Source organism: Fundulus heteroclitus, chromosome 3 (assembly GCF_011125445.2).
Source record: "Fundulus heteroclitus isolate FHET01 chromosome 3, MU-UCD_Fhet_4.1, whole genome shotgun sequence".
Taxonomy (NCBI): domain Eukaryota; kingdom Metazoa; phylum Chordata; class Actinopteri; order Cyprinodontiformes; family Fundulidae; genus Fundulus; species Fundulus heteroclitus.
This window is the reverse complement of record NC_046363.1, coordinates 33,875,799-33,900,759: the sequence shown is the minus strand read 5'-3', so window position 1 is coordinate 33,900,759 and position 24,961 is coordinate 33,875,799. Positions and strand designations below refer to the sequence as shown.

General features: G+C 40.6%; 1 protein-coding gene across 1 annotated transcript in view; it reads right to left on the bottom strand.

The window, feature by feature from the left end:
* Positions 1-5,488: 5,488 nt before the first annotated feature.
* The window catches only part of si:ch211-1i11.3 (mitogen-activated protein kinase kinase kinase 5), a 30,352-nt gene continuing 10,879 nt past the window's right edge, over positions 5,489-24,961 (bottom strand). Inside the window, exons 12-28 of the mRNA XM_036135255.1 lie at positions 24,437-24,532; positions 21,746-21,830; positions 21,347-21,480; positions 20,098-20,225; positions 17,878-18,014; positions 16,060-16,165; positions 15,798-15,955; positions 13,576-13,768; positions 13,304-13,472; positions 12,881-13,046; positions 10,417-10,602; positions 10,219-10,324; positions 8,877-9,126; positions 8,066-8,178; positions 7,334-7,428; positions 7,149-7,225; positions 5,489-6,270 (exon numbers count right to left, since the gene is read on the bottom strand). Coding sequence (XP_035991148.1) covers positions 6,174-6,270; positions 7,149-7,225; positions 7,334-7,428; positions 8,066-8,178; positions 8,877-9,126; positions 10,219-10,324; positions 10,417-10,602; positions 12,881-13,046; positions 13,304-13,472; positions 13,576-13,768; positions 15,798-15,955; positions 16,060-16,165; positions 17,878-18,014; positions 20,098-20,225; positions 21,347-21,480; positions 21,746-21,830; positions 24,437-24,532 — 2,296 coding nt within the window. The 3' untranslated portion in view covers positions 5,489-6,173. The remainder of the gene's footprint in view (positions 6,271-7,148; positions 7,226-7,333; positions 7,429-8,065; positions 8,179-8,876; positions 9,127-10,218; positions 10,325-10,416; positions 10,603-12,880; positions 13,047-13,303; positions 13,473-13,575; positions 13,769-15,797; positions 15,956-16,059; positions 16,166-17,877; positions 18,015-20,097; positions 20,226-21,346; positions 21,481-21,745; positions 21,831-24,436; positions 24,533-24,961) is intronic.

The following is a 24,961-nucleotide window of genomic DNA, read 5'->3' as shown; positions in this document are numbered from 1 at the left end:
ACTGTTGTAATTCAAAATTGTTAGTTTAATCATGTCTGCTGATTGTCTCTGAGTTGGTGTCTTATTTCATGTATGCTACAATGAAACTAAAAACTTGTCAACAGATAAATGATGAGTGTCCCATTTTTCTGGACCCTAAGTTGAAACGTTTTATTCTTATAAGACTCCCAGATGAATAAATCAAAGAAATAACCCTGTCTACATAATATATTTACATTAAGCCAGGTTCTGGTGGCCTATTCCTTAGTTTTAGGGATTGCTGCAAAGTTAATGACAATGCATTCAACTGTCCACTTTGAAAATGTTTATTCAGGAGGAGTGAGCTCTGCAAAATGAGTGGCTCAATAGATTCACTTGGGTTTCAGCTGGGTTATTGATCAGCAACCGACTGGCGACCAGTTCAGGGTGAACCTCGCCTCTTTCCAAATGTCCCTGGAGACTTGCATGTAACTGAATGAAAATGTTTATGTTTTACTGTGTATTTCTGTATATAAACTGTTTTTTTTTTTAAAGTGTTTTGAAATTTATGGTCAATCTGTGATATGTGACTGAACAGAACTGACAAATAATGTAAAGTGAAACTGGGTTCCCAAAATAATTTCTTGTCAGAGCCCTGCACATTCTTGGGCTGGCTCTATCTACAGGCATGTGAGAATACTTCATGCAGACATGTTTTTTTTCTATTAAAACTGTGTAAAATGTACTTACACTCACTTACAAGGAGGATTTTCATGTTAGTTGTGAAAGTGTCAGACATTTTTATGCAACCAAATACGTTCAGAGTGACCTGTCCTTTCAGAGCTTCTGCAGAAAGAGGGCATATCTTACTAATCCTGAGGTTGTGGAGCTCATACTGTTGTGTCCTCAATCATCCAGAAGAGTGATCAAAGTCCCCCCTGACAGCATTCTTCATTATTTTATTTGTTTATGTCCCACCGTAAACCTGAAGCAGAGCAGTGACAGACTGCTGCATCCTAAATGCACAAAGGAGCGTGATCACAGGTCCTTCCTACCTGCTGCTCTCAAACTCAGTAAGTGTTTGCATCCCTGCTGCTTTTACAGTTGTTTCTTTATACATAAAAATACACGCATGTTTTGCACATTCTCCCTACTCAGGTGCATACTTTGAAATTTTTTTGAATATGCTATTTTAAGAATTGTACAGTATTTTAACTTATGTTGTAAATTTGCCTCACTGTCTCTTTTTCTTGTTTTTTATATTTAATTTTTATAATTCTCACCCTTGAGTGTATCCTCATGCTTCCATTTATAGTTTGCTGCTTGAACACTTTAATTTCGCTACTGTGAAACAACATAGGCTATTTTTATTTCTATTCTATTCTGTGAGTGGAGTAATGCCAGCTCCGGACACAACACAGATCAAAGGCATTTCATCAAGAGAATACAGTTGAAAATAAAAAAACAATTATACACATCATCACATCACTTGTCAGTTTTTTGTTGTATTTGACCCTTTAGGTCATGTTCATTTCCCCATCAGTAGCTAAAAAGAAAAAAAATTATGTCTAGAAGGAAAACTAAATGCACAAGGAGAAATCAGGAGAAATCTTTTCCGAGAGCAATAACTGTCTAATAACTAATTGATCCAACAGACCAGTGCTTTGTCCAGGGATTCTACCACAATTCTACCTGATGAGCCCCTACGCTTTTAATTCACTACATATGTGAATGACCACCTATGATGAAACTGTAACTTATATAGTTACAATTGGGCTGCATCCAAGTCTTTATTCTTACCCACATTTTTGCATCCGGACTTCCTTTTCTCAGAACAACTGTGTGACCAGACTACGTTAAGTCAGCAAACCAGGCACTTATTGTCTAAAACACAGCGACAGTGAATGGAAGCAGCTAAAAGTCTCACCTTTCTACATATAATCAATCTATGTTTTCTTGTGACGGCTTTACTGGACTACACTAATGTAGCTTTTCAAACATTATTCTGAGGATAGGAGCAAGAAAATTGAAAAATATGGCATGGACATTTTTTATGTTAAGTCATCACCTAAGACAATTATGAGAAATAATGTAAGCTTGATTGCATCTCTCCCATTAATGTCATTAGCGCAATACATAGTCAAAACAGGTCCATTACCTCTCATCCAAATCAACAGTCTGCACATTATTAGCTATATGCAGTGTTAATGCTTGTTGTTCTTTTAAGCTTATTATTAGAGTTAGGTGAGATACAGTGGGGTGTACTCAGATTAAAGCATATGTAGTAAGAAATTAATTTGAGATGACAGCTTTTGCCTACACTGCTGCATTTAGGCTCAGTGACTCAGTTACTCTTGCAGACTTGAAGTAGCAGCAACATTAGTCACACTACCTTAAAGAAATCAGCCCAAAAGAGACTCTAAATACAGAATAATTAATTATGATTTAAACATGCAGAAACCTAAAAAGCACATAGCATGTTTTTTAACTATAAATGTAGCAAGAAATTCCTTTTTGTTCACCTCCCATTTCAAATATCCATCATAAGGCAGATAAGAAGCAGCTGCAGTGAGCGGCCTAGATGAATTTTATGGGGAGTATCTGAGTGTTAATTTTTCTCCCGACACCCTCCAAGGACACAAGGGTGACTGACTTGATTTATTGAGGCGCCTCCTGATTTTTTTTCAGCATCATAAACTATTAAAATGTGAGGATGAACGCTGTGGTGAACTTCCTGCAGAAGGAGAAGTGGGATTTCTTTTAGGTATTTTGCAAACAGAGCAACAAAGCATAAAAATAACGTGATCGCTTCAAGGGAAAACAGCCTTTTAACACTTCAATGAACTGCTCCTACCATATAAGATAAGGTCTACCTTGCTTTTTTTCCAACTGGTATCACATTTATCCTGTCATATTTTCCCCCTATATTTAAGTACCCTCCTAAATATCTGAATATGTTGGATTTGTTTCCACAGACAGAAATATATTGGTCCGGCATGTTGTTCAGCAGACAGAATTGACATAAATGTGGCTGAAATGAGCTGATTCCATAGGCTGGCCAGGCTCAGCTTTAGATAAAGCAGATGCAGCTCTGTCATCAAAGGCAGGAGCTCTACGTGCTTTAGATGTGTCCTTCCTCCACAACATCTCAGTCATATATCTAGGTAGTCCCTTCAGCTTGGTACCCTATCTTACAACAACCTGCTAATGACCCATTTATTCAAATCCATTTCTTTTTTCAAGCAGGGCAACACAAGCACCGCCAAATGTAACCTTGGTAATAAGCAACGTCACCTAGGCATGAGTTTGATGTCGAGCTCTGCTTCCTCCTGTTAGGGTTGCAAGAATATATTCCTTTTACACCACAGGCGGCTGATGATACTGAAGTCGGTCTCTGATTGCCATCTTCTGATTTAAGTCTGAAACAAAAGTCTAATTTGATGTTTCTTGAGAGATCCTCAGTGCTTCAAAAATCTACACAGGCACCCTTGCTGGGGGCGGTTCCATACCTTTTTCTTCCGCACTGACACAAATATCTTCAATTTTTTAAATCATTATTTTTTGGGGGGAATTTAGTTAATGAAACTAAATAGTGATTCTTAAAAAAAAAAAAAAGATTTATGAAATCTTAACACACAAAGAAACATTATGTTAGCACAGAAACCACCTTAGGGGGAGAAGTGGTGGCATAGTGTTTAGAGAAGCGTGCCTGAGTTCTGAGAAGGCTGCAAGTAGCCGGTTTGATCCCCGCAGACTGCCGCTACGGGTCCCTGAGCAAGACCCTTAAACCCAGATTGCTCTCCAGGCGCTATAAGCTGCCGACTGCTCCCTAAGGGTGGTGGGTTAAAGTTCCTTGGAATGTATACAATTGCAGTGACAGATAAGAATTTCTTCTTCTAATATTGAGATAAGCATGAATTGAGCAGCTGGTCAAAACCTGGACTGAAATATTCAAAGGTGATAAAAATGTTTTAAAACATGGATTGTGTATGGTGAAAACTCTATCAAAATATAGTTGTATTTCTATTTGTCTGGCTGTATCTACCTATCTATAACCTATCAGATCAATGTTTTTGTTCCTAATGTTTTAGAAATGTGTCACTTCATGCTTGCTCAGTATGAGGGATTGCTGCAAAGCCATGGACAATGCAGACGACTGTCCCTGTGGCTCTACGCTTCTCCAGGAGTGAATGCTGCTTGTCAGGACTTTGATGCAATCAACTGGGTTCCCTTATATAGGAAATCTTTTGACCAATCTGTATAATCTGACCCAATCTGTATAATCTGATTGAATTTGACTTTGTAAAGTGCTTTGAGATGACATGTTTCATGAATTGGTGCTATATAAATAAAATTTAATTGACATTATTTTGAAAAAAACTCTCAAAATCTTGAATAGACTTTGCTTCACAATGCTCCTTTTTCTACAACACTTTTTCATCGTCTCCCCGCAAAGACTTTGGTTTATATGCATAGGGTTACACGTTCCCTTATCAGGCTTAAGGTCACTGAACTCACAAAGCAGTGAGTACGAACTGGAAAGGAAAAAAAACTAACTTATTGTGCACAATGTCTTCCTGCACTATTTTAAGACGCTCTGACACCAAATGTTCTGATTATGATCAAGTTCCATGCTCACTCATTAAAGCTGCAGTAAGTAGCTTGCATAAATGTAATTATTACACATTTGTTAAAACGGTCACCATGTCCTGACAGTGAAATATGAGACAGATAAGCTGTGGGGGACAAAAAATCAAGCTCCTTTTTTCTCCTCCCAGTGGTCCTACTGCTATTTGAAGAAATGCACCACTCCCGGTCAGAAACAACCAATCAGAACCAGGATGAATGTTTGGCTCTGACTGGTTGACTGGCTTTACCAGAAAACTGCCAATTTCTTGAGTGGCACCTGCACAGAAAACAAAAGAAAAGGTAAAAATTGGAGCAGTATGGCAGGAGTGTTTGTGGAGGGAGGGCTGTAGCACAGCAGAGAACAAGAAGGAAGGACCTGTTAGGTGTGTTTGTTAACATTTTCCAGCTAAGTCCATGTTTTCTCAAAACTTCCTACTGCAGCTTTAATGCCAAATATGTAAACTACAACAGTTAAAGGTACAGTTGAAGATCCTTTTTTTTGGCTTTGAGTTCCAGAGGGATTACCTATCTATTGGTTGTCCTACATGCCAATCATTGAGACGTGCTCTCGTGAGGCCAATGTGCGTCCACGTTCCTTGCTACGCGCTTCTAGAGTTTATGTATTTCCGCAAAAATCATCTACCAAACTCTTAACTTCAGTATTTCTCTTGAAACAATGTTATAGGAGACGTGCATTTTGTTTAACAGTGGAACAGCAAGACCTACTGCACACACGAAGTTGAATGCACGTTGTTACACATTCGCTTGTGGTGACACACAAAGTTCATGTGCCGTTTCCCCGCGACGTCGACATTGCGATGCCAATAGGGACAAACGTGGAATTTAACGAGTCTTCACTTCTTCCGTCCAACATCGCTTTACAAACACCCACACAAACAACTGCATGCAGACAACACAGTAAGATGTGCTTCAGTTTATTATTGAAGATCATTTTTCTATACTGTAGAAAACAAATAAGGTGATTTTGTGTTAGAGGTGTTTATAATAACTTAAACTAGTTTCTGTAAAACACAGCAAAACAGGTCTTATAGAAAAAAAAAGGAAGTTAAAAAACTAAGTTGGTCTATTTCCCTACAGGGCTGCACAAAGGCACAGCTGGTAGGAATGTTGCCTAGAAACAAGAAGGTCCCGGGTTCGACCTTGGGTCTTTCTGCATGGGGTTCTCCCTGTGCATGCGTGGGTTTTTTCCGGGTATTCTGGCTTCCTTGGCTAAAGGTTATGACTGTTAGGTTAACTGGTTGCTCTAAATTACCCTTAGGTGAAAGTATGTGGCTGCATGAATAAGTGGATGTAGAAAATGGATGTCTCTCTACACATCTAGATTATTTTTCTAAAAATAAAACATCCCGCACACCCTGAGAGAATGTATAAAACATACACCTAACCTTTAAGTGAGGAATCTTAGATTCTACTTATATGCACAAAGACATGCGCTATCTTTATCTATTTTACAAAATACATTCACAGCAACTACAATCTGCTTTCCCTCTGCAGCTTGTATCTCCAGGTCACACAGGGCCAGCCTGTCAGGAAAAATGTCCTTTGATGCATCACTTTAGCGGTCATTAAAGCAGAGTGTCCTCACTGTCCTTGATGTGCGTGGTTTTATGAGTCTTCCTTCGAGCCACGATGGCCGCCCACAGACGACACAGCATTGCAGCCCTGGAACAGCAATTTAAGATGAATCAGAAGATAACATAACCCAACATATCCTTGTGTCCAATGGCAGTTTTAGATATGGCCAATATGGCTCTCTGACCAGGGCAGTACAGCCTAGGGGGCGCCACAAGACAAAGAAAAAAAAGATCTCTCATTTGCACCCTGGACAAGTTTTTTTTTATTACTGTATGGTATGTATGGAGTAAGTGCTGCAAAAACAATATAACTATATACCAAAGATGACTTTTGATACCGGCTTAAAAGCCCATTACAGTATTTTTTTAGGACTTCGGACTGCGTTTGATCATCTTTGGCTCAGAATTTTACTTGTATTGATCGGTCAGACTGTTCTATATGAACACAGATTCTTTTTTTAAAAAAAAAAACAACAACTTTGGCTTTAGGAACCTGTAAACACACAAACAATTATCACTTATTAGCACCAAGACCTTCTTAGACTGAGATGAGCATGAAAAGATTAAAATAAGCACAGGCCTAACCTGGAAAGATATTCTCTAATAAACGGCTTTGGGTTGTGTTTGGTGAAATCTCTATTTGTGGAAAAAATGTGTTTTTGATTCTCCCAAAACCAATGTTAAGATCTATATCTATGCAAGTTATCGATACTTCTATCTGTATCTAACAATTTATCAGTTATTATCAGACAAATATGTTGTAGTTCTTAATAGTATGGTGCATTTGACACAAACAAGTTGTTTTTTATTTTTATTTTGCAGAATAGGTTTAGCTGAGTGTGTGTTTTGTTGTTTGTGGGGCACCAATTACAAAAAAAAACATTACTGCTAGTGATGCACGATGTGTTCCTGTTCCTGTTTCTGCGTGGACGGATTGTGTGAGGATGATACGCGGAGGCACCTCACCTTAGTCCACAGTACATCAAGTCGTCCCTGGAGGCCATGTGGAGCAGACAGTCCAAGGTGAACTCATGAGAGAGCAGCTAAAAAAAACGACAGCGGGTAGGTGAGGTTAACGGAGGGCAGATGAGTAATAATGGCATGCCTGGGGAATACACACAACAAAAAACACTAACTTCAGCTCCGCTTACCTTATCGATTGTGTCTTCATCCACGGGGACCGATTTCAGCCAGGAAACCAAACTCTTAGTCTCGTTGGAGCTCTTCTTCGAATTCAACTTGCTCTCTGCAAGGTAGTGATTGTGCCGCAGTTAGATTGCGTCGAACCTCATCGACGGATTAGATTTACGGAGTATTACGAGATGTTCATTTTACACCCAACTATAAAATCATTTTTGGTCTCTGCAGACAGACTGAGCAATCATTAGTCACCCCGCCAAGACAAGTTTGGGCGCATGTGCTGCGGATCTGCAGCCGACGCCTACGACGGAAACCAGTCCAGGCAGAAACGCGCCTGAAACGGAGGCGTGGTAGAGGCCGGCTGCTCAGGGGGTGAAGAAACAGTCGTGGCGATCATCAGGAGGGCTTGGTCCTCTGATGTCAGGCTGCTTATACACACGTGAGCTTTAACGCACTGAATAGTTTATGTGAGCAAGGCATATAGAGCTTGGAGTTGATGTGCACCTAAGTATTACTAAACTGTAATGTGCGCAGGGGAATAAAAGGGGCTCTAGCCCAGTGCTTCATCCCCCTGAGAGAGGATATTTTGAAATCAATTTGAGTCCGTCTAGCAAATCGACATCTTGCACTTTTGCAGAGCAGTTTCAGCCACAGATTTATAATGATTTTGCCTGGCACCGTCAATAGTCACACCGCTAGTGTCCATCTGAACGTATCAGCCTCTGCAGTAACAAGGACTTCACCTTCAATGATAAACGTTTTCTTTAGTTTATCTATCTGCTCCTGCTTCTTCTGGACAGAGTTCCTCAGCAGCTCCTGGTACTCTCGCTCCTTCTCCGCCAGCTCATTCAACAGTCTGAAACACGACGCGAAAAGCCATAAGCGCTCAACAGAAAACAGGGAAAAAGATTAAAATGCTCTTTTTTTGTGCCAAAACAGGGACGGCTGTAAGGTTTTTTTTACATCTAAACAGTAAAAACGCAGTTGTACTTAGGGCTGGACGATATAGAAAAAAAGCATATCGATAAGATAGAAATGATATTGATCGATATCGATAATTATCAACAAATTGAAAAGATATATTTTAAGTGCAGCCCTGGCAATTTTATGCTGTTGCTTAGCGACCTATTTTTTGATACAGAACACAAACTGAATTCAAACCCAACCCTTTATTCAACCAACTTTTTACCAAAACAGGGAGTTTTTAAAATAAAAAGAAGAACACGTGTTCTCTGAACTCTATGAAGTGGGCGGAGCTTGGTTCCTGGATCTGCGTTTGCGATTGGCTGGGAGGATGTAACGGCTGTAATATTAACCTACATGATAGGCTAGAATGCAAAAGGAAGGAAAACTTTTATTCCAATTAACTTTTTATTTACCTTTTTTCTCTTTCATCGATACACGTCTATCATTCGATATATATTTTTATTGAATTATCGTCCAGCCCTAGTTATACTACATTACATATCATTCTGAATTGCGTTATAGACAGAATATAAATAGCAGCCGCTGATGCCGTTTCAATCAGTAAAAGTGAGGCGAGCTGAAGGATACCTCCTGGTCTCTACTCTCATGTCTCCCAGTTTGTCGCTGAGCGGACACTTCCTGTTGAGGAGGACCTCGGCTGAGGATCTGAGGCTGACCGTGATGCCATTCTCCTTCCCAGGTACTGCCTGCTGCTGCGTGTCTGTTGGCTCCATCACCTGGTCAGGGACAACAACTACAGGAGTGTCTGGGTCCACAGATTGCTCCTCGGGGATACTGTCCTCCATCTCAAACGAGGACTGCAGATGGAGTTTCAGTTCTGCGAGGCGAGGAGATCAGAAGTGAACACAAATTAAATAAACTTCATCAGCTGAAAGCATCCACGTCCTTAATGTGCATGTCTCCAAGACACTGCGCGGGATGTTTTTGTCAAATACATCAATGGCCAGTAAACCAGCAGGACAGGATGTGAGCATCATAACATGGTGGTTCATTCTGCTAAACTAAAGTTTTAGGCTTAAAATCATAAAATGTCCTCCACAAACATTTAACAACCAGCAGAATCATTTACAGCTCTGAGCTCTTTCTGTGATATTTACAGTTTTATGACTTAAGACTCCTTAATATGCTCCTCCATTTACCCCTTAAAAATAAGGGTTATTTGATCTTTTTGGTTGCTTTAGGCAGAAAACCTAGGATTCCTCTTTCATTTCTCTCATGGATAGGGCATTTTTATACAAAACGTGTCTTAAAAGGTATGAAAACTCACAAAATATCGACTATATGCTTGTTCTCCTGTCTTTCTAAAAAAAATTTAATGCAGCTAAGTAAAACTGGTCCCTGTGTCGAATCATATGCATGCACCAGGAAAAACACAATGTTTTAATTTATTTAATTAAAAGGTTCCAGACATTGATCAACTTAAAACTGTAAAGTGAGAGAACAAAATTGCCTCAAAACATGGATTTAGTTATTTAAATAACTGTGGCATTATTTTTTTTATTTTTTTACTGTGGATTCTTTCAACCCAGCTGAATAAATGTACTCAGAAACTTTTTTTTCCCAGTGTGAGATTATGCTATCCCAACCAAAAGATGAATTTATTTGGACAACTGTGGCTCGGTGGCAGGAGTCCTGCGACTGGAAATTGGTGAGTTTAATTCTAGCTCCCCAACATGACATTATGCCAACTAGGCATATGCCTAGGCTGCTAACTGACCTGCATGTTGGTGAATTAGGCGTACGGCTGGTTAAATTTGTAATCTAGAAGCGCTTTGAGAGACTAGAAAACACACTACAGTCCAATTTAAAGATCTTTAAAAACATCTTTACCAGGGCTGCTTATAGATATGAACACAGTTGCTGTTGTGTTAATACAGGGAAGGAAATGTGGAGTCAAAGAGTCGTCTACCTGGCAGCAGGACAGTTATAGCATCCTGGACGGCCTGTCTCAGCAGATTGTCCAGAGCGAACATCCAGTGAGGCTTCACTTGTTGTTGCTTTAACACTTTCTTCACCTGAACACGGACCCAATGGTTAAACATGAGTTTAAGAAGGTGGATCTTGAGAGGTATCTGTGCCACACATGCAAGCAGAAGAAGTGACTTACTGCATCCTGGAAGTTAAAGAGCACCGCCTGCAGGCTGTTCAGAGGTATCGCTGCTGCCAACAGGGTTGAGCGAAGCTCCAGAAGGCCGCTGGCGAGCTGCTTTCTGTCTGGGGAGCGGATGTTTTCACGCAGGCAGGTAATCAGCGTGACGATGTGGTCCCCGCGAAGTGATGACCCCTCATCGCACTTTTTAAAGAAGAAGACAAAGACTCAATGTCAGGATTCTCTGTGCTGCTCTACTCTAACTCTATTCCGCAGGTGTGTCTGGTTGGCTGAGGAGGCGTGGCCCACACCTGCAGCTCGTTGCAGGCGGCTTCCTCTGGCTTCTTAAGCAGAGCGCTGACAGATGGAAGACGCCAGAGCCTTAACCAGTCGTGGTACGACGTGGCCTCTGTCCCTACGCTCGGACACCAGCTTGTGAGTTTTTGCTCTTCGTTTTTTGACTAATTTTTGGCTCTCTGTTTGCCTCAGATTTTTGTGCTTGGATGCACTCACCCGTCTTGACGTCTCGTTCCGAAGAAACAGACCAGCAGAACCGCCTGCTCAGATTTTGCTCTGGCGCTCCCCTCATACTTCCTGGATGTTACCCAGCGAGGCCTGAGTTCCCCTCTCCCGGTTCCTGCTGGTTCTGCATTCACTCTGGTCAATCCATCTGTCAACCGTTGCCGATGAGGTTCGCTCAGGATCCCTCGCCAGTTACATCAGCCGTCCTCAGCCACCAGCCGCCTAACTCCAGCTGAGTAGAATCATAGAGTATCCCCGACGCTACTTCTTCCCGGTTAGGTCCGCCCGGCTAAATGGTAAGCAGCGCACTTCTAGCAATTCCCCTGGTTCAACTTTCTGAGTTTCTGACTTCCTCTTTCTTACAGACTCGCCAGCCTTGACGTTCTGACCCAGCCGACTCACCCGTAGTCCCGTCCTTAGATCTGCCTGTTTCTTAAATAAACATCTTAAAACTGTGCTTTGCCTCCCGATCGTATCTGCATGTGGGCTCGTCACCTGAAAACCATGACACTCAAACATTAAGTTTCTACTGTTTCTTAAATACCTGTAAACTATAACTCTGTATAACTCAAAAACAAGCAATTTATTAGTTGCCCGTTCAAAAATGCCCTAATAAAGGTCAGATAAATGTGCACATCCTTAGCTAATTTGTATACCGAAGCAACCTTTTATCCAGTTTTAACATCTGGTCTTGTTGAGTTCAGAAATGCCATCAATTATAAGAAATCTGATCCAATGAGAAATAAAGTTAAGCGGTGTTGCAAAAAAAAAAAACTGATTTAATTGTTCAAAGGAATCCATCGGGAGAAGGGCGAAAAACAAAACGCTGCATTATGTGTGTACCATGGCACAGTAAGAAACAGTCATCAAGAAGTAGAGAAAACAACAGAAGCAGGACCTAGACTAGAGGGAGAACAGTCAGAGAGGCTGGTCGGGTTCTACGTGTGACAAAAATCCCTGAACTAAGGAATAAGGTTGTAAGAAAAATCCTCTTCTACAAAAGGACACATCCAGGATGAGCTAAAACCTCCTACAACCTTATAGGTGAATATTTTGATTCTCTGACGTGACTGAACTTTTGAGCCAAAATTCCAAAAGATCTGTTTGGCACAGAAACAGGGCTGCACACCAGGCTCTGCTTTTACTTTTCTTCTGATGGAACTGAGGTTTTTTGTCAAGGTAGATAAAAGAAAAACAAAACAAAAAAAACGCTTGAGCTATTTCCTAAAAAGCTAAAAATATAGTTAATATTCCAGTATGACAGTGAGTCCAGGCCTACATCCAAAATGAAGAAAAGAATGACTTCACCAGAAGAAAAGTACAATGTGACTGGCTGTATTCAAGCTGTATTCTTGCACATATGCCCGTGCACAATCAATCCTGCACATACTAATGGTTTTAAAAATACTTACCTGTACACTGTGACTTCTCCTGTATTGTCTACATTTAAATAGTTTACTTTTAAATCACTGCTGCACCTTATACTGTAATGTAATTTTTGCTGCAATTTACAAGCTGTATGCAACGAAATTTCATTCTGTACACACTCTGTGCATACAAAATGACAAATAAAGCTGTCTAAGTCTAAGTCTATGTCTAACAATGTTGGCCAGCGTGGCGAACTAAACCTCACAGCAAATCTGTGAAGTCAAGAAAAGAGGGCCGTGGAGAACAGATGTCCTCACAATCCGAAAGTTTTGAAGACCTTTGGCACGGTAGAGTGGGCAAATATTGTCGAGTCAAGATAGGGGACGCAGTAAAGCCTCTGAGAAAGACAACTTAATGGTAACGTTTTCATAAAAGATGCTCCAAGAAAGCGTTAGTTTAACAGTGAGCACACTCATGCAACTATGCTGATGCATTTTAGTTTCTTTTTACACCTACTCTGAAAAAAAAAAAATGTTGTTTGTCGTATTGGACAGAAGTCATGATAAAGGTAGAGAGATTTTCCTCCACACACCTGAGGTATAGTCTCCTGTATGTTAGTGACAACATAATTGATGTATTCGGTGAGGACTCTGTGGAGCGTTGCTCTTCTCTCACTGTCCTTTCGCAGCATAAAGAGGCCGACATTCTCCTCCGATAAGGCTGGACTGGACAACTCTGATGGAGAGTCATACGGTGTCCTGTACAGCAGAATAAAGACATAAATTAGCCACATAAAAAAAAAAAATCATTGAATGAGAATTAAAATTACAGGGTGAGGTAATGAGGATGACGACATTTGTAAGAACGCCTGGGGTTTATAGGTTATTTATATGTTATAGCTGTGGGATTTAAAGGAGAAGCGTGCAATTTATTTATTTTTGTTAAAAAGAAAGAAACTTGGTCTGAATTTAAATCTGCTTGGACGCGGGTCTGGCTCATAAACAAGCTCACTCACGAGAGGAAGCCGCTGCTGCAGGGCGGACTCTCTGAGATGCCAGGCACTCTGACGGCCGACCAGTGCTTTCTCAGGTCCAGAGACGACGCCAGGTCCACCGAGCCCGTGTCCGAATCGGTGTCCTCCACCAGGATGGAGATGGGCACAGACAAACTGCGGTGGTAGTCGGCTGCAAAACCCCAGCCAGGTTACGTTTTAGGGCCTCCACTGGCTTTCGTGATGAAAGAAGAAACGTATTGTGGAAAGTTTGGTTTAATCCTGACCAGAATTACCTGATTCGTTAGGGTCTGGCGCCTTCGGGGGTTTGGTCCTCTTCCTGGAGGGCGACCTGAGGAAGGTGTCGCTCAGCAGCTCTCCGGCCGTGGCTCGGTCGTCCGGGTCTGGCACAAAGCAGCTCATGATAAAGCCCTTGGCCTCATCCGACATGCACTCCGGAACCTTTGGGTGGATCTTAAACATGCCCACCTTTATGGAATAATCGCAGAATTAGTCACTTCTGCAAAATATTCAAAATTATGTACGTGATAGATTCCGCGGATGGGAAATACTAAATACTAAATAGGGGTCATTTTGACTTTCTAAAAGCAAAGATTACCACATTAACATGCAACATGGTTATATTATCCCTACTACCTTTATCAAACCAGACCTAAGCTCTCAGATTCCGCATTGCTCTGATTGGCTCCTATCACATCATGTGATCAGCTGATCTTGATTGTTATTTGTTGAAAAGTTGGCAAATGTAATAGAACGCCAGTGTAAAACATAGATTAATACACAGACTGATGTTTTCAAGCCTTTATTTCTGTTAATTAAGATGGTTTTCCATTTATAGCTAATGAAAACCCAAAGATTAGAATATTACATCAGAATAAAAAATTAATAAAAAATTAATACAGAAATGTGGGCCTTCCTTTGAGGTATTTTCCCATTGGCTTTTTAAACAACTAAGGGATTCCATTTCTATACATTTCTCTTTGCAAAATAGTTAAAGTTTTACCCCAAACTTCTCAATAGGGTTTAGTTCTGAACCTTGACTTGGTCATTTTTAACACATTTGACCAAAACCCTTCCAATGTAGCCCTGAGCGTATGTTTAGGGTTGATGCTGTCCTGCTGAAGGTGATCCTTCGCTCCCGTATCAAGTCTTTAACCAGCTTTTAAAACCTCTAAAGGGATTTCTGCTTAAGAAAAGCATGCCCATGACCTGATGCTGCCACCACCATGTTTTACTGTTGGGATGGATTTTAGTAGCCCTGCCCTAGCAGGTTCGCTATAATCTTTCCAGTTTGGACGATGCATGAAACAAGATGATGTTCAAAGCCTGGGATGTTGTATTAATAACGTAAACACGCTTTAAACTTACTGCTGTGTTCTTTGATCTTCACAATGCTGTTTGTTCACTAATGTTCTCTGACATGAACATCAGCATTTACATGTGAAGTGGGCCGGAGAGCTAGTAGGAATTTTATTTTAGTAGTGGCTTAGAAATAAATCAGTGGATGATTATTGAGTCAAACCTGAAGACTCTGAAGTCCGATATGAATAATAAACCTAGATGTTAAAACTTAGTATAAAAAAGTTTTCTTTGCACCTTCTAAGTCATTTATCCTTAGGGTTAGTGTTATGATTCTGTCCGAATAAATATATGCATTTCTAACTCTGGCAAGAAAATCAATTATCCAAAATGTTCCGTAATTGGTTTGCAAAAAGCAAAAGAGGAAAAGGAAAAACAAACAAACAAACAAAAAAAAAAAACAAGAAAAATACAAAATTATTCAAATTTAAAAAGAAAAAAATGTAATACTGTCCTCTGTTGGCAGCTATACCTGTTTTATTCAATTCAAGATTCATTAATAAAATACTTAGTCTGGCTTGTTCAGCTCTGAGACCTGGAGAGAGACTTAGACTGCATTGATATTCAAATAAAAAATCTGGATCTGTAGATTTAAATAGGGTTTCAACCAACATCCAATGTATTATTAAGACTAATTACTCCAGACTTTTCTGAAATCTTTGACGAGCATTTTGCAGCTTGGTTGAAAATTCTTGAAGTCCTGGCCAGATATTTTCAAAGTAGAATATCAAACGCTGAACAGCATTGTGCACACTACAATAAAAAGGAAGTATTTATGGGCTGCAAATCAAAGACCTTGTTAACTGGTTGAAGAGATTTGGATTGTCACACCAAGTATCTAACAACATCAGAGAAAAAAAAAAAAAACATCTCTATTGAAGTCTTACTAAAGGAAAAGTCCCACCTAAAAACGATGTGGGATGCCCGCTGTTGTAGGAAGTCTCTGTATTGTGAACATGAGACGAAAAGCAGCTGCCCTGGGGAATCTGAAATGGCCTCACGTGGCTGGGCGTACGGTAAGGAGAGTAAGAAGACTGCTGTTTCTCACCAAATATGAGCGAAGATTAAAATATTTATTTAGGTCTGGATTACCAGCCATGGCTATTAAACCGCAACAAAATCCTAAGTGTTTATTTACCTTAAACATGGCTGCCTGAGGACTGCCAAGCTCATGAAAGGGGGGCTTGCCTGTTGCCATTTCTATGATAGTGCACCCCAGGGACCAGATATCAGCTGGCTTCCCATAACCTCGAGGTCCTTGGTCTATAATCTCTGGAGCCATGTACTGAAGTGTTCCTTTAAATAAAAAAAGGGACAGTTATTAAACCTCTCTACACAAAAACACAAACCCCATGATATTTTTTTTTTTTTACAGAGCACGGTGATTATAGGAATCTTACCTGTAAATGTTTCAGTGCATGGATTGATCCCTGCTAACCGCTTGGAGGTGCCAAAGTCGGAGATCTTTAACACGCCGCTGTAGGTGTTGATGAGCACGTTGTCCCCCTGCAGCACAGACACAACCATTTACTACAGGGAAAAGCTACGGTGAAAACGCTCCAGACGTCAGAGGGGTCGTTAGGATCCGGAAACATTGCGGGTTTAGTCCAGCTGAGAAATGCATGCATTTTCATATGACAGAGGCATCGTATTTTTAAACAATGCAGTAGATGTTGCACCAGTTTAAACTGTCTGTCTAAGGAGGAACTTTTCAAATAAAATCAACTAAAAGAAAAATAATGTATACAATCCTGTTACTTGATTGCTACTTTTTTCTTACTGCTAGCAGGTGAAGTCATGGATTTAAAAAACAAACTTATGATTAAAAATACTAAATTATATGGCTATGCTTTGTGCTATTTTTTTACATATATCTAATTCAGACGTTTTGCTTATTCACACTGACAGCTCTCTCTACACTTGAGCTCCTTCAGTGTCCTATAAATGGCATCTTGTGGTCATCTGTGAAAATTAACCTTACGACCTCATGTCATCTGAATCTGTTTCTACTTTCTTGCTAATGTCCCCATCTTAGGTGGTCAAACAGTTACATCCTTAAAGCACTTAAATAATACATTTAATAAATGTTAGTTTTTACCATTTTTGTTATATATGTTTTCATTGATTTCATTTGATTATTATTTTTTATTTTTTTCCTTGTTTAGTTTAAGCTTTAAGCAAAGAATTACTAAAGCACAAAGTATATAAAGTAGACGATCTACAGAACCATGAAGCTTCTTTCAGGATTTATCTGGAATTTTCTTCTGTCCGTTTCCAGTTTTTCTTGAATCATTTTTAGTCCTCCACTTGTCTACTCACTTATGGTGAAGTATGAAGGAGCCTATTTGCGGCCCTTGGAAAATGTTCGAGCAGCCCCTGACCACAGTTCAAGAACTGTTTAAATTTAGCCCACTGGGAAAGTCAGTTGATGCACATTGACACTTTTATTGCAAGATTTTCCCTGAATATTTAAAATCTTCAAATGCAAAACATTAGGTACCACTCAAAAAGTATTTGCCTTTTAAATGGAACAAGCTTATAGCTTTCATTTTGATTTCATGCAAACAGAACCACAAGCAAGAAGACTTGCCGCACAGATTCAATGTCAAATGTCAAAACCAAGGAACAGAACAATTTACCCAAAAACTTCGGGAATTGATGTAACTTTCTTTTAACAATGACAACATCTTTTTAAAGTTTTGGATCTAAAATGGTTTTCTGACCCCTTTTCATACAAAAAATCTGACAACTTTGCTTCAATAAAACATTGCATATTTAAATTAGTGTTGAGGTGAAAAAAAATAAACAGTCATAAATAAGTTAGTTTTGCATAGGATGGTTATGGCCTGCTCCGCAAAGAGTTTGGACACACCACTGCTTTAAATAATCTACAAGAATGTTTAAGTCTTAACAAGGAGAGAAAATTATTATTAAAATATATTATTTCCTTTTTAAAATTTGCAGAGGAAGAAGCTGAGGTCTGCTGTCACAGCAAAAACTGGAGGAAACCTTTTAACCTTTGAGTCTGAGCAGAGCTTAAGGACAACATTTCCATGTGTTTATAAGTAAACATGGAAATCAGCTGTATTTTCGGTCTGGTATTGGTATTCTCAGGAGATCCGGAGCTATTCAATATACATACAATACTTCAGCCCTGAATCTCCTGGCAAAATGATGCTTATGCCAGAAAGTAAATTGAAGCGAATAATAATGTTCACCTTAATGTCTCTGTGGACAATCTGGTTGTCATGAAGGTACTTTAGTCCCTCGAGGATCTGTTTGGTGTAGAAGATGATGGTCGCTTCGTTGTCCTTCAGGGGACCCCATTTGGAGCGCAGGAGAGACGACAGACTTCCTGATAAGGTGAGAAACGTCACAACCCTCATATTTCGATGTATCCCACCGACTTTGAAGGAGTAGAGAGGTACTGCATTTCATTTATTTTACTGCTTCCATTAAAAGCGCTCAAATTCAAATATTCAACTAATCCTTGTGTCTAATCAGACGGGTCAAACGTTTTGTTTTCGGTAATTACAGTTACGTCATTGTCTGGAAAGGTGTTCCCCTAGCGAGATATTTTTAGATCTACTTGGAGCTTTAAAAACAGGTTTTCTGTGAAAGCATCATCACATGAGCATGTGCTCTTTTAAACGCATTGTGTAGCTTGACAGGCATCAATTCGTCAAACGAGCCAGACGTTAAAGAGAGAGTCAGACTTTGGAGCAGCTCTTGGCTCCGCTTGTTCTGGAAATTCCAATGAGGCAAGCCTCTCCTCCTCCAGAGAGCAGTTTCCCACGATGGAAACATCGCAGCCTGCTCCAGCATGCTGCACATCTTTTGTTGCATTAGCGTAAACTCAAACTAAAGCCTTTATGAAAAAGATATTTTTAAAAAATTGCTAACATCTAACTTCTTTGCAGTGTCCAACATGTCCTACAAAATATATGCATCAAACATTTTGATCCATTCCTTGTCTACACCTGCTTATGTTTGCTGGGTCGCGGAGGGAACCGTTGCCCATCTCCTACTCTGATTGGGTTAAGAGGTGGGGTAGACCTTGGACGGTTCGACTGTCCATTACAAAGACGCAGGTGACAAACAACTGTACATGCACACACTCACACCTGAGGAGAGTTTAAAGAGACCAAGTGACCCAACAGTTATGTTTTTACACTGTGGGAGGACGTCAGAGTACCAGGAGAGAACCCTTGCAGGCACCGGGAAGAACATGCAAACTCTATGCAGTAAGAGCCTTTAGCTGCAATGCTTACCACCGTGCTGCCCTACGGGTATCTAATACCTCAAATATTACCTAATTACTTATTTTACAAAAGGCTTCCCTCTCCTAGCAACTCGTGGAAAAGGGAAAGACCACAGTGCACGTGATTCTAGTAAACCTGCGTGGAGTGTGTCGATCTCTACAGGACAGGGCACAACTGCTTGTTCGGGAGGTATGTCAGGGACAAGCCCTCTTCTACCCTACCGTCACAAACACAAAGCTGTGGAGTTTGGCAACTCAGCTTGGTCTTCAACTGAAAGCTTTGCTGTGGTCAGATAAAAGCTGAACGTTTCTACAACAAACAGCCCAGGTGGGTTTGGCTTCAAACCAAGGATACGTTTGTGGAAAAGCGCCTCCTACCCTATAGTGGAGGATTTGTGATGCTGCGGGTCAGCTTCTCTCTCAAGGACAAGGCAACCTTGAATCAAACCTGGTGAAGGCTTGAAATACTGGAAAACAACTTTATTTGCTGACCAACGGGTTTCGGCTTGTGGCCATCATCAGGGTCAGCGTAAGGGTATTAGCTTACGTCATGGAATGACCCTGATGATGGCCACAAGCCGAAACCCGTTGGTCAGCAAATACAGAGGCTGAAGCGTTGCCGGAGTCTTCACTTCATCAGATCTTAGATCCTCTCCGTGCACCTTCGCAGTAGTAAAGTTGCACCAGAAACTTGTAGATCTCAAACTTGAGTTAAACACCACGAATACCAGGTCATTCAGCTGGAAATTTATACATAAAATGTGACCAGACTGACACAGAAATGGATCACCAGATACAACATAAACCTTTATGACAAGCTTAGTCCCGAGAACTAAATCCTATTAAAAAACAAACTGTGGGTGGATCTAAAGAGAACAGGACTGTAAAGATTCTGCAAAGAAGAAAGGTCAAAGAGCCCTCTCTCTGTATGCTCCAATGTAAATATAACAAGAGAAGATTAAATGCTGTCTTTTTGGCAGAAGGAGATTGTACAAAGTGTTGACAGCAGTCATCTCAACACATGATTTATTAATATTCTGTCTTAATATTCCTAGGTTAAGCAGCAAAAGATGAATTTATTTTATGGTTGTAAACACAATTCAACACATTTCAAGGGGTGCCAATAACTATGGAGGGTACTGTATGAGTATTAGTAGTTTTAACTGTGAGTTTGTACCTCCTGGTACTTCTTCCATGAAGATCTTGATGAAACCATCCTGACTGACAGAGCCAAGATACTGGACAATGTTCCTGTGTTTGAGCCTTTTATGGAGAGCTATTTCCTCATGGAGGGGCTGTGAGTACCTGAGGAGCACACATTCACCAACATAGGTTATGTATTGGTTTTAGTTATGCAATCGAGGAACATATTCATACATTGATTTTTTATTCACTTTAACTTCTTTGTCTGTCTTGTCATTATATCACAATAAATATTTAAATTTCTTCTTCTAGTTATTATTAACCTTTCCTTCAAGCTGGATTCTCGCGGTATTTGTGCGTTCACAAAGACGCGAGGACCCATCTTGTCCCGCTCTCGCTTCATCCGCTGGAGACTGACACCAAAATGGGTCGGCCAATCGCGTTGCAGTATTCTTATTTATGGCGGGACATACAGCTGTGACAAAAGCAAGAGCTGCCGAGCCCACAGCTGAACCAAAACAAACATGGCAGCGCAGGAAGACGCAGCTGCTGCTGTCACATCTGTTTAGTCAGAATTCACGAGTGTCGCTGTCCACATAAGTGCACCTCGACCAGCTTAATTTGCTGTGGCTTCTCATGGCGCCTGCTGCTTAAATTTTCATTTGATACCCTGATTGGCTAAAACCAACCATTGGTAGGCAGGCAAACATCAACCATATTTTTTACCGGCCAAAGTAAGTCTGACAGATTCCTGCTAAATATCTCCACATAATCTCGCTACGTAATTAGCCTGAGCTAAACGCTAGTTAGCAAACGGACATGACGTAGTTGCTGTCGTTCTCGCGTCACATGTGCGAGTGTTTGTGTACGTGTACATTTGTTGTAATAGGAGCTGACAGCAGATGAACATAAAGAAGCACCGACCCAAATGATGACTGAAAAACACGATTTATTTGGCACAAACATTTACTCGCCATGTGGCAGCTAGCCCTCTGAAATTTATTCACCAAACAGAAAATTTACTCTTATCTTATCTTACTCGCATTTGGCGTCTCACAAGTGTTAATTTCGGACCCTGTAGGTGTCGCTTCGCCCAATCAGCTCGCAAAGTTCTGCTCAATGTCCCTCCTTTCCCCGAGCGGATTCGATGGGAGCGGGCCCAGATTGATAATGTGCAGAACGCAGCGTGCTACACATTATTTATCTGGCTGGCCAGGTTCTGTTATATTCACTATGTGTCAATGAAGCGTTCTTGAAAATAAGCCAGAACATAAATCTCTTACGTGCTGTCTTTTTCAGGAATCTCCTTGATGGCGATGCGGACTTGGTTGCTGAGGTCTCTGCCAGCGTACACGACGCCATACGTCCCCTTCCCAAGAATCACTCTGTCGCCATCCTCGTTAGTCTCATAGATGAACTGAAACATGACAGACAGCATCAACAACTGGAGAACAGCAGAAGCGTGAGGGGTTTCACAGGTATGCGATGAAAGAGGCAGTTCTGGCAATTTTTAAATCTTTTTTTTTTTGCAATAGCACACAAACAGAGGTTTTAAAAAAAGTACCACTGTGCTTTCAGTTGTGCTTTCTTGTAAACCGTCATGTTTCTTGTTTCAGGGCCAGGACAGGCCTAAAATAGAGAACACGTTGCATCAGAGGAAACAAATACAGACTGCGACTAACCTCAAGTACTCCCTGAGTTAGAAGTTGGGGGTCATCAGTGGAGTTTTCAGCCTGGTGGAGCAGAGAGTTCACCAACTCGCAGAAACTAGCGGGAAAACATCGTAAATGTAAATACAAATCTATCTGAATAATATAGCTCTTATTTATAGTCTTCATCTAAAACAAAATGGGCAATGAGGCCACTTATGTAGTGCATAAACCTAGAGTGCCTTAAAGAGACTTTTAGCATCAAAAAGTGTATTCCTTCACAAGTCTATCAGAAATTGATCACAGATGCTAATTAATTTATCATTAGTTAACTTGTTCCACAAAAGTAAAAGTATGGCATTTTGCAAACATTTGCTTCCAAATAACTCATGGTTCCATTCAAAGTTGAACGCCTGACAACGATGCGGCATGCTAAATGTGCAGCAACTCAATGGGATCAGCGTGCATGGCTGTTGGGGTTTTCTGTAGGGACCATGACTCACTCAGGATCCAGTTTCAGAAATATGAGGTGCTGCTTTTAAAAATGCAAAAGTTGAAACAACTAAACACTTGCCGTTGGATCTATAGGTGAAGCCACATTAGATGGATTCGGGTTTTATTTACAGCGCGCCTTACTAAAGTATTTTTACCCCGTAAATTTTATCCCAATTTTCCAGCAATATTCCTGTTACAGCCACAAATCTCATGTTTTATTTATTTTGGAGATGTTCATGTGATAGTTCAGCCACAAACCTAAAGCATATAGGTGACAAATGAAATAAAAAAGGATACATGGTTTTCAACAAATATTAAAGAAAAAAAGTCTAAAAAGTGTGGTTTACATGTGTCTTCAGAATCAATAATCCTGATACCCCTGAATAAAATGTGAAGCAACCAAATGCCTTTCACAAGTCCCAGAGTCTTTGAATACATCCGGCTGTTCTGTGAAGGCCTCAGAGGTTCATTAGAGAACATCAGTGTCATGAAGATCAAGATCACAGCAGGCAGGTCAGGGATGAAGATGCTGAGAAGTTTAATGCATCGTTGAATGTTGGAAAACAGTATCAGTATGTCCTGATTGGTGTTTTCCCCAAGCATTATAGGAAAAACATGCGTTCTGGTCTGGTGAGACCAAAATGCAAAACATTTTGGCCTAGATGTGAGATGCAAAAAACCCTAACACTGCACATCCCTCTAGACGCACTATCCCCGTCATGAAACATGGCGGTTGCAGCATCATGCAGTGGGGAAGGGATGCTTTCCTGCAGCATTCTAGTCAGAGTTGATGTTAAGATGAATGAAGCTAAATTCATCCCAATTCGGGAAGAAAACCTGTTAGATGCAGCAAAAGGCTTAAGATAGCTTCCTCTTTTAGCAGGGAAACACTCAAAACCACAGAGGTAACGCTTCAACGGAATGATTCGGGTCAAAGTTTGTGTTAAAATGGTCCAGTCAAAGTCCAGATCGAAAGGCAAGGTGTGAAAACCGATGTTGGCAGACGACCTAAATCCCATCTGACTGAGCTTGAGCTGTTTTACAAACAGGCATGAATTCAATTCTCTAGCTATTCATAACTGGTGAAGACATACCCTAAAAGACTCCCAGTAAAAGGTGGTTCTACGAAGCATTAGCTGAATATAAAGGCATGCCACACTTTCACATCTTTAACCGTAAAGATTTTTTTAAAACAGCATCCATGCATTATCCTTCCACTTCACAGTCATGCAATAGTTTATGTTGGTCTATCACATATGATCCCAATAAAATACATTGGAGTTTGGTCGCAAAGCAGCAACTAGTGAAAAAAGTCAAAAAGTCCAAGAAGGTTTGTTAGACCACTGCGATAAAGGTAAATAAACAAATTAAAAAAATCTCATTTATAGGTGACTTTAAATATTTGTTGATATAGAAGTTTTACAATGTATTTAAGATGCCAGTCACAACTAGCTATAAGTCACAGAATACCACCGTTTTCTCATGCTGTACAATGCTGCAGCAATGTTTTAAGGGACATGCTCATGCTGAATCTCCTGTCTTCAGTCCACTTCCTGTAATCTGCTCTTCGGCTTTAGGAATAAGTGCATCATAACATGAAGGGAAGGTAAAGGTGCGGGCTTCTGCTGCTGATGGATCCAGTCAATCAACTGGATTTTAACCACTGTCAGGATAATCTACATATAAAGTAAATTAGTGTTCAAACTGAAAAAAAAAAAACTTTGTTTACATGATCTAATTTGCGGCTTCGCAAACATCTTAAGGGATGGCATATAGTAAATCCAAACGCATTAAAGCGCTTTCGTGTTTTGCAACCATGGAGTTTCGGTTTTACTCCAATTTCTCTGGAAGACGTTCAAGTCAAAACATTCCTAAGTGAAAGGAGCACTAATAAAAACAGACTTGCATAAAGGGCTTTTAGGTTGTCACCAATGTTCCTCTCCAAATAAACAGAATCTGTGGCGCTACACTGAACGAGAGGTTACGCATTTTACGCAACACTGACACAGGACCTGCCTTAAATGGGCTTTCTGGGAGGCACAAAGGAAATGAGTCACCCGAACTGATTTCATCATCTTCTCCAGGTCATTGCTTGCACTCAGCGAAACAACTGTCCCCTTATTATCCTCCTCCGCGTTGAGCCGGTGCCTCGGCTTATTTGCAAAGCCAGTTCAGGCAGTTCGGCGGCAAAGAAAGTGATTCTGTGGCTCAAACGCACAACTTACTCACCCCTTGCAGTGGATCTCTGACGGGAAGCAGAGCTGGAAGTCATCCGAGTTGTAGTGCACATACAGGAAGCAGCTCCGCTCATCAATCTTTGATGCGCTTAAGGAAAAATAGATACAAATAGCTGTAGCTTATTTGTTAAATGCACAAGGGAAAATTGATTTCGGTTGTTACTAAAAAGTAGAATAATCAGCTTTTGGGACATCCTCTGCTGGACTTTATGAACAACACCTCATTTTTTTATATCTAAAGATGCTTCAGGCCAAGTAATGGTGGAGGGATGGGTGTTGTCATGTTCGGCTCCAGTAGAAATCTCCCCGCTTAACATTAAAATCTACGGATCCTAACCAGCAGCTCGCTGCTTTATTAGCTGTGTCTAAATTAGCAGATCAGCGTTCAGGGTCACCGGGCAGTAGCCACAGGGGATATCAACAAATAAACAAGAAAGAAGTCAAGCCTGAAAGCATGTTGACGGAAAAGAGATCTGAGGGCGAGCCAATGTTGCCTGACAACCCGCACGTTATGGAT